Raw genomic sequence first — 9,572 nt, forward strand, 5'->3', positions numbered from 1 at the left:
CTTTTTAAAAAATGGCTTTATTCCCAGAGAAGTGTGTAGAGCAGACATAGGGACCCTGGGATAATGTTGGGCTACAACTCCCATTATCCCTGCCCCTTGGGCTTGCTGGCCTCGTGTATATATAGGAGTTAAACCTCCTTGAGTATTAACATTCCACGTTCACTATACAATAAATTCCATGGATTTTTTTAAAAACTGATACTTGCTTCCTTGACGTGCGCCGGATGCCCGGACTTCTGTTGCCCAGAATCAACAAATGCCTTTTGATCAGGGACAAAAACAGCGGAGCAGAGTTTGAGACCTGCTTGCTTTTACAGTAGCGACAAGCAGCCGCCAGGCCAGCAGCGACGGAACGTGACGCCCTCGCCCCGCCTTCGCTACCAGGCTGACCGGACAGGGGCGGGGAGGGAAGAGGAGCGTCCGGACTCCGCTTGTCCGTAGCGGGGGATCTCGGAGGGAAGATGAGCGCTGAGACGCTGACCCTGGACTGCATCATCCACCTGTTCTCATACCTGGAGCCACCGGATCTACTCAGAGCAGCCCAAGTGAATAAGGTGCGTTGCAGCGCCGGTTGCAAGTGCCCCCAAATTCGCCCGTGCGCCACTGGTGGAGAGAACATCTTTCTCCACTTCGATCGCGGGAAGTGGGGAAAGAGGGCTTCCCTTAACGACCTCTCCAAGCCAAATGCGCCAGTAGCAGGCGCGCTTGCTCCAAGTTTCTCTCGACCTCTTCAGATACGTGGAGCGCGATCTTCCTGTTTTAATAGATGTATAACGTCCCAAATCACTGCAACCCTTCTCTCCGCAGCTTCCTCTTCTTCTTCTTCCCCGTTGTACAATTTTGCCCGCCCCCCCCCCATTGCTTTTATTAACGAGCGAACTTAAGAGGGCGAGATCCGGATTCCGGACGTCCCATTCTGACAGCGTGTCCCCGTCCAGCGTCGTGACACAGTAGTCATTAAAAGGGGGGAGAAGATCCTGCAGCGACACACTGGATTCAGTAAAGCGCGCAACAGTATCCCTGGCCACTGTGGAAATCTCCGGAACAAGACAGGCGCCTGCGCCTGCGCTCTTCCTGGAAACTTTGCTTTCTGTTTTCAAGCCGACCCCACCCTCGATGTTTCTGCAGTGCTGACAATGCAGCCAGTAAGAGCGAAAGCCGCTGATCCAAGCGATGGTCCTTCTGGCGCTTCTGTTTCTGCAGATGTTAATAGGAAGCTTCTAGGATTGCAAACTTCCCTAGCGATGCTTCGGGGCCTCTTGCCACCTGTGTGACAAGCAGACGTTAAGCTGACAAAAGTTTTCCCCATCATTGTATTTGCATGACAGGAGAAACATCACCTGTTGAATGAATATCACTTTTATGATTGCTTAAAACAGAACTCTTTTTTCTTTTCTTTTTTGTACAAACGCTTAAATGTCCAACTTAGTACTTTGAAATAAGACGTGCCTAAGGCTGCAATCTGAGGCCCAGTAAGCCTCATTGCTCTGTTTTATATTTATTGCTTGTTACTGTGGTGTGTTGGGTATTTTATTACATTTATTGTAAGTCACCCTGGGACTTTGAGGTAAGATAAATAACAGACTGGATGAATGAATAAATGAAACTGCAGGCACTGTGCTCAAGTGCGCTGCTATGTGACTCAGTCCCCTGAATCTTGAAGAACTTCCTCTAAAACCTGTCCTGCTTTCCCGTTTTAGACATGGAATGAAGCTGCAGAGACCTCTTCTCTTTGGAGGTTAGTACACTTCTTATCTATTTTAATATTTGGGTTTGGTGCATTCAGTTTACTTATTACTGAGAACATAGCACCATTCGCGAACATGGAACAGCAGAGTTCGATAAGGACAACATAGCCAAGTCCCCTCTGGTGATCGCAACGGACATGGCTAGAAGACAGAAAGAGATCTGGGGGGAAGTCAAAACAAGGGTGGCAAGCAATGGATGTGAGGAACTTCGTTACAGCTGAGAATGATGATTAATACACACCATGCATTTAATGCACATTCAAAGAGCACACACACACACACCTCAATCTTGGAAACTATAGCTTGCCCTTCCCAAAGCTACAGCCATGATTCTTGGGATGGGGACATGCTTAAAATGTGCTTTAAATGTATAGTGTGTACATAGCTACAGAAAACATGGGTTGGGAGGAGGAAGGACAAGATACATAGCAGGGTCAGTGAGGGATTGGGCTTGGGGAGAGGGGTGGGTAGGTTTGGGGAGGCTTGGAGGGCTGCATTTGACCCCCCACCTGAGGTTCTCTGCCACTACATTAAACTTGCAGACAAGAGTTTGTGCTAGATATGAAAGAGATAAATTATTTGGTAGCAGAATTCTGTATTGAGGAGAAAGGACTGGAGAGGATGTAGGAAAGCTCAAAATGAGGAAGGCTGGAATCAGAATTTTAGATGAGAGGCGATGGGGAGGAAGGAGCAGATTTTTGCAATGCCGTACATTGTAAAAATATGTAAATGAATGAAATCCAGCTGAAGACTTTGTAGCCAATTGCTTTTTATCTAATGACGGCAGATGATGGTTGTCATTCATTTCTGCCTCATTCAGTGAAACTGCTCTGGAGGAAGGATTTTAAAATTTCAAGATAAATCTGCCACTCTTTAAATTTATAGAAATATGTGTCTGAGACGATGGGCCTTCTGCAATATCTCAGTGATCCCAGGAATGCAGACATGGAAAAAGTACTATCTGCACCGCTCTAATCTTGAGCATAAAAAGATATCTGGACGGCCTTCAGTTGACTACACATGTAAAGCGATGAGAGGACATACAGGTAGGCTAAGTGTGGTAAAAACTCATAATTTAATTTCCTGGAATAGGAAACACATATCACTCCCTCTCTACTTATTTTTATATTCATTGAAAATAACTACCATAATGGAGTGGGTGAAAAAGATCTGATATGCAGTAATGATGCCTAACCTTACTAATTTGACAGGGGAGGTGAAATGGGTGGGGAGAAGATTTGGACGAAAAACATGGTCTCTCTTTGTGATGTGCATATGGAGCAAGTATTTAAAATAAATCCCTTTTCACTGCTGAAATCAGAAATACTTGAGTTTAATGAAGCAGAGTTATGAAAATATATGACTGGATGGAATAATGATGGTATACTAAAATAATTATTATATGCAGCTTGTCTTTTATTTTTATTTGGGGAGAAATAAAATGAATAGTGCATTTGAATAGTACATTTTATTCTCAGGGTGCTATTTTAGAGTTATGTGATAGACCGATGTTTCTGTTTGGTATATTGCATGTGCCTGAACGCTTTTGTAATTGCAGATTAGGCAACGGTGTTTACATTTTTGGCATATACTGAAGTCCTTTTTGTTCATCCAGCCATTTCTAGATTCTTTTATGATCTTGTTTTATGTTGCTTTTATTATCTATTGCATTGTTTTACTTTTTTACATTGTTTGGAGTATATATTTATTGCACATGCTTTGAGGTTTTTTCTTTAAAAATATAAAGTGGTATAGAGATATACATGCATGTGTGTGTGTGTGTGTGTGTGTTTATAAGATTTTAAATAAATAAAATTATGGTGAGTGTTTATTGCAGATTTATAATATGCCACGTTTCTGCAGTATCAGAAAACACACCAGACTAATGGTTGTTTTCATAATGAAATTCTGCTCAATTTTTTAAAAATTCCAAATAAAATTCTGCTCATGTTGTTATAGGAACGATAACTGGTATGGCTTACCTATCAGAGAACGAGCACACATTTGCAACAGGAAATGTCAAGTCTGTTGTGTGTACCACTTCTTCTGATGGCACAGTCAGGGCATGGAACGTCCAAGAGGTAGGACAAAAGAACTTGTAAAAGATGAATGGTGGATTTTAGTAAGGAAGGAAAATCACACGACAACAAAGATCACCATAGCTAATCACAAACAAACAACCATACCCTAGGCCAACTCCAACCTCTTTCACCACCAAAGAAACACAAATGAACAGCAGAGAACCTGCACGAGCAATGCTGACACCAAACCCTACATACATTAAGCAAAATAGAAACATCGCCACCTGACCCCACCCCACCCCCACCCATCTTCCCCCCTTCCCCCCCTTATTTCCCCCTAATGTCTCAACAAATGAAACCGATTTGTAAAAATGTTACATGGAAAAAATACGAGAGACATTACACATACTTCTGTAAAACAAGAAAATCGTTAATAAAATAAAAAAATAAAAAAGGAAAATATTTCTGATTGGTGCCAAGGGGTGATCACACTTATATTCAGAATTACTTCAAAGAGGAAAAGGAAGGAAAGCCCAGGCAGCTCAAATTGTTTGTTTTTGTTTGTTTGTTTGTTTGTTTGTTTGGTTACGACATTTATCTGCCACCTTTCAAGGCAGTTGCTGTTTGTTTGAGATATTTAAAGAGAGATGGGTAGAAAACGGATTATCCTGCTGGAGAAAGGGCTAAAAGGGAACCTGCAGTCAGGAAAAGCATTTCTAGCATGGACGTAGCCAGGATTTATTTTAAGGGGGCAGAATCGAGTTATCTGCGACACAATTGGTCATTGAGTTAAATATTTCTATTTATTTCCTTGATTACCTGTACCCCCTGGCTATGCCCATGACTTCTAGGAGTGCAGGAGGTGGGGGGGGGAGTATGGTTGAAAATGGCAACTTCCTGTCCTCCAGTGGGAGCCCCCTCTGCTGAATCTCAACCCCTTTCCTGGAAGAAGCCCTTCTGTTCACAGGAGGACAAAGCTGGGTGCAGCCCAATGAAAGTAGAAAGGAAGAAAAATAAAATTCCAGAATTTGACATGGCATTTTTTAAAAGAATGTTGGCATGACGTTGATGGCAATATGGAGGACAAAAGTCTGATACCAAGGAAGCATCCATTTATTTGAAATGAATTCTGTTAGAATATTTTTGGCTGCACATCAGGACTTTGAAATACAATGGAGACTGACTCATTATGTTCTGATGTGCACATAAATCAAGTGAACATGTTTCAACAAGGTAAAGGTGAAAGCAAGCAACAAATACGCAAACTTTTCTACAGCATGTGTTCGTTTCCTTTTTTTCTTACCGACTCCACACCGAAAAAAGTTGGCGTATAGAACATACTTGAAAATACACCATCAGAGAAATCTGTATAGTTGGGTCTTAGGCAACATACACACCAGACTGTTAAAGTACCCCCTGCTCCACACACACAGAATCCTGAGAGTTGAGTTTAAGGGTGCTCGGAAGTATGGGTCTGTAGAAGTAAACTACAGCTCCCAGAATTCTCAGGTGGGGGTGTGTGCTTTAAAGGTTTGAAGCATATCTAGCCTTGGTCTTGGGTGAATGGGGTTAGGACTGCATGCCATGCATAACACAGATGTGTTAAATGAAATAGTCTGAAGATAATAGAGAATTGGAAATAAGTGAGGCACGAATGGGACCATTTTGTGTTTTTTAAACAGGGTACACAGATTTGGTCAAGTCCCCAGCAGGAAAATGGACTGCAAAACATTGCCACGTTTCCTTCAGATAAATTGGTGGCTACAATAGACTGTCATGGGATAATCAAACTCTGGCATGGAGAGACAGGGGAAGAGCTTGCAACGTTTTCAGTATCATCCGCATCATGCTCTGTGGTTGCCTACACAATAAACAGCAAGCCATTCTTAACGGTAAGTGTAGCATGACTGACAGTTTGAAACAAACTTCCTGTTGGCTTGCCGAAAGCCTGCTTAAAAATGTGGAATAGTAGTTTTTAAAGTTGCTGCAACTCAGGGCTGGATCAGAGCTATTCCATTGTTTTTGCAAGAAATCCAGCAATCGGTGACTCAGCAGAAATTGGTAATCCACAGCTGAATCTTTTGCATGTCGCTACGAAGGAATCATTAACTATATTTTCTGTGCTTCCTTCCTTGGTTTAGGTAGGCACCGGAGGAGGCAAACTCTATACGTTAGTAGCTGCCAATTTAAGCCAAATTTCATCCACACAACTGTTCCAAAACTGTGGCATAAATTCATTACTTTGTTCACCCGATGGTCTATGGATAGTTGCTCGCCCTACAGATAATGCTTTACCACCAAAGGTACTGTTATGCTGCAGCATTTGAGCATTTGTTGAGACTAACGTCAACTTCAGGGTTGTGGTGGGGATTCAGTTGGGATTGTGGTGCAGGAGAAAGGGTTAAATTCCTCCTTCCCTGCATGCTGCAGTCTTGACTTCCTCCCATTCCACATGGCTATTTCAAACGGAAACAACAACCTGTAACGCTGAATGCAATTTTGGATTTAACCCATCATCTTTAAGACTTAAGACTGTTACAAACTGTAAACTACTTTGGTGTGTCAACACTTTGCCTAGTATTTGTGTCCTTCCCTCCCCTTCTCCATGAGGTTACACCTTTAGGCTTCCCATCTAGCCTAAAGAGTTCTGGAGAGCTTGAAAACTTGCTCACTGTGTTGTGGCATTTAGTTGGTCCTAGCAAAGTTACCACTATTTTGTGGCTTCTTTTTTTCTCATAAACTTGCAATTGTTGTCAACAAAATTCCACTCAAATCTCCATTCCACGTAACGAGCAATCTTTACTTGGGCAAAAGAAAAATGTCCCATTAACAGAGCTTCCCCTTCCTGCCTCTCCAGAGAGATGGGGAGTGGGAGAGGCTGAACCCTGTATGACTTGATCCACAATGGCTAAGTCATTCCCCCTCACAACCCTGTGGCAAGACGCTTGGAGGGCCTGTAGGGATGCAACCCTGAAGGAAGTATCAAACACCATTTGTGATGTGCCATGAAGCTCTGTAATTCAAAGTTCAAAATAATTTTTTGCATAAAATTCAAAGTGAAAATCCTCACTTGGGCTATCCAAGTATACCATAAGCAGCTCTTTGGATCCCAGCTATTGTGTGTTAATGCTTGTTTTTGTATATGTAACAGGTGGTTTATACACATTCTGCAACTAATTCTGTAGATGATGAACTCTTATCTAGTCCTCTTCCGATCAGAGGTCAGTGCCTTGACACCTGCTGGTTACCAGCAGAGCCCGCAAGAGTAGCTGTGTTGCATGATGAAGAGAGAATTTTTCACATTGTGAGCTTAGATATACACATTGAGAAGAAGTCTAAATATAAAAAGAGTATTACAGGTAAGTTTCTTCAAACTGTTGTCTAGCAGAAGGTAATTTATCCTTTTATTCAGCAGCGATCCAGAAAACACCCTGAACTGAATTGCTATTGAAAAGGAAATGAATTGTCAGGTGGACCTTTCTTGTATAGGTGAAGAGGAGCGGCATATTTGTTTTGAAATGTTGGTTGCAATTCCAACCCACTTATGTGCAAATAAGCTCACTAAATTCAATGGGGCTTATTTCTGAATAGACACGGAAGGGATTTCTGTGCATGGTAAGCCATAAAAGCAGGGACTTGGCTGCACTGTGTCAAAGCTGAATAACAAAATGCATGGGAAAGGACAGTTCAGTACTAGAGCATGTGCTGTAGTAGGAAGTAGAAGGTCCAGGTTCAGTCTCTAACTTCTCCACATAGGTTTGGCAGAGACAACTGCCTGAAAATCTGGAGAAATGCTGCCAGCCAGTGTTGACGACACTGAACTAGACAGACCAATGTCCCTAATTTTATATAGTGGTGTTTTGTCAAGCTCAGCAGATAATACCCGATTGACAAATTTATTTCTTTAGGCAACTTGTTTTCTTAATCAGTGTTCCCTATCTGTTTTCATTCCTGTCCATAGCAGCACAATAGACAGAACTGCTAGCTTGGGTCTGAATCAGCATGATGTTCTCAATACACAATATGTAGCTCAAAATTCAGAGAATCGTGACCTGACTAATATACTGGTGAGCGCTGTTGCAGTACTCTTCACAGTAAACAGAGCAGAAATTTCGGTGCTAAAATGGTTTTTATGCAAAAGCTCGACAGGTTGCAGACTTCACATTACCAGCACAACTACGGATTGGAGAGACGATTATGAAAGGATTTGGCAAACAAACTATTCTTTTATCAACTGGACCAGAGCTGAAACTATACACTCTGTCAGGAACTGAATTAATGGCTTTCAAAGATCACCACAATTCTATTACATCAATCTGGGTGGTATATACAGTTACTATTACTTACTACTACTATTATTTATTTCTGTTCTGTACACTAAATATTCTTTAACTAAAAGACTTTAATTTGCACCCACCCACCCCCAACCAGGATCCTTTTCACGTTGTCACATCATCCATGGACCTCTCACTTCGTGTGTACTCCTGGAAAAATGACAACAAATCATCTTTGCTGAACGGTCGCTACCACTTACTAGGAGGATCCCACAGATGGTCAAAGTAAGTTTGAAACATTTTGCAAATTGCAGTTAAGATGAGAGCACCTATCACTTTCTTGCTAAATACAACTATATTAGAAGGCAGATTTGAGAATAAAAGCACACCTGTGACCCCAAATGCTAGTTTGAACTGTATTTATATGGAAGACTTCAGTTCAATTGTTTTCTGAAAATCAGTCTAAAGTATAGTGATACTAGACCATAGGAGCTATGGGCCAGGGTTTAAAGACAGCGATATGTGAATTATACAAAGGCTCTGGGGATTGCTTTGCTTTCCCTTATGACTGGGCCCCTTGACACGAAGTCCCATTCAACATCCCCTTTCCCCCGTTTAGGACCATGAGGGGTAGATAAAAGCTATGTGCACTGTTTTTCGCCTGTGCCATCCATGGCTTTCCTCATCCCCCAATTTAATCTTTGCAAGCAGTGAAGCTTACAGCCAAGGGATAAACCAATTCTGTTGTAATGAACACAGAACTAACCTACTACTCAGGTTTAAAAAAAGATGGTAGTAACTCAGTTTTGAAACAGGGCAAAACTGGGGCTATGCTTAGCAGGGCAACATAAAAAACCCATTGCAAAATCTCAAAAACCTGCAATGTAGCTTCTTGTACTAAAACAGAATGAGTTTGTTTCAATATGTCGTAGTTAAATGTAAGTACTAGATTGTGCCAAGTACTGTGAGCTATATATTTTTTCCTCTCCTAGTGGCTTTAGAAGTGTGGCTTGTGACGATGTGAGCATTGTTGGTGTGGTGGCTGGAAATGGAGACATCTTAAGAGCATACTCCTTTAATTTGTAAGACTTAATGTTTCTCTCATTTTACAGTCTCGTGTTAGTTTTGTTTGCCTGTCAATTAACTCTAATCTAGAAACAAAATGTCAGTATGATTTATAAAATTTCATGCCACTTGAAAACGAAAGTATGCAGTGAAATCCAAGCTTTGACGTTTTTAGATCAAGAATAAACTATTGAAGTGGTTGTCAGTTATCTTTTTCCTTGCTCTTTAAAAATACACGACTTTCATGAAATTCCATCTCAGTCTGGAAAAAGGCAGTAATTTTATTAAATGCTGAGATATAATGTGAGTGTACAATGGACCAGATTAGTAAATATTTTCTGAAGTTTTTTTTTTGCGGGGGGAAGTAACATGGGTCCAATCTACCATAGTGTACACCTCAGTTCAGTTTCTAAGATAAAGCACTCAAGGTCATGTCCAACATTGCTGCTCTGCAAAACTGAACG

General features: G+C 41.5%; 1 protein-coding gene across 1 annotated transcript; it reads left to right on the top strand.

The window, feature by feature from the left end:
* The first annotated feature begins 399 nt into the window (after positions 1–399).
* On the top strand, positions 400–9,317 carry FBXW12 (F-box and WD repeat domain containing 12). Its single transcript, XM_080996815.1, has 10 exons — positions 400–554; positions 1,701–1,738; positions 2,634–2,794; positions 3,708–3,829; positions 5,452–5,661; positions 5,911–6,072; positions 6,921–7,128; positions 7,911–8,092; positions 8,201–8,328; positions 9,036–9,317. Exons 1-10 carry the CDS (start codon positions 462–464, stop codon positions 9,127–9,129), a joined length of 1,398 nt encoding a protein of 465 aa, XP_080852941.1. The 5' UTR covers positions 400–461; the 3' UTR covers positions 9,130–9,317.
* Positions 9,318–9,572: the final 255 nt, after the last annotated feature.

Source organism: Podarcis pityusensis (assembly GCF_964106645.2).
Source record: "Podarcis pityusensis genome assembly, chromosome: 2".
Taxonomy (NCBI): Eukaryota; Metazoa; Chordata; class Lepidosauria; order Squamata; family Lacertidae; genus Podarcis; species Podarcis pityusensis.

What these genes read in the sequence shown, in the direction of transcription:
- FBXW12 (XM_080996815.1), top strand. Translation starts at nt 462, where the DNA reads ATGAGCGCTGAGACGCTGACCCTGGACTGCATCATCCACCTGTTCTCA. An exon ending in GAGACCTCTTCTCTTTGGAG is followed by an intron (nt 1,739 to 2,633) that starts GTTAGTACACTT and finishes TTAAATTTATAG; the next exon opens with AAATATGTGTCTGAGACGAT. An exon ending in GGATCCCACAGATGGTCAAA is followed by an intron (nt 8,329 to 9,035) that starts GTAAGTTTGAAA and finishes TTCCTCTCCTAG; the next exon opens with TGGCTTTAGAAGTGTGGCTT.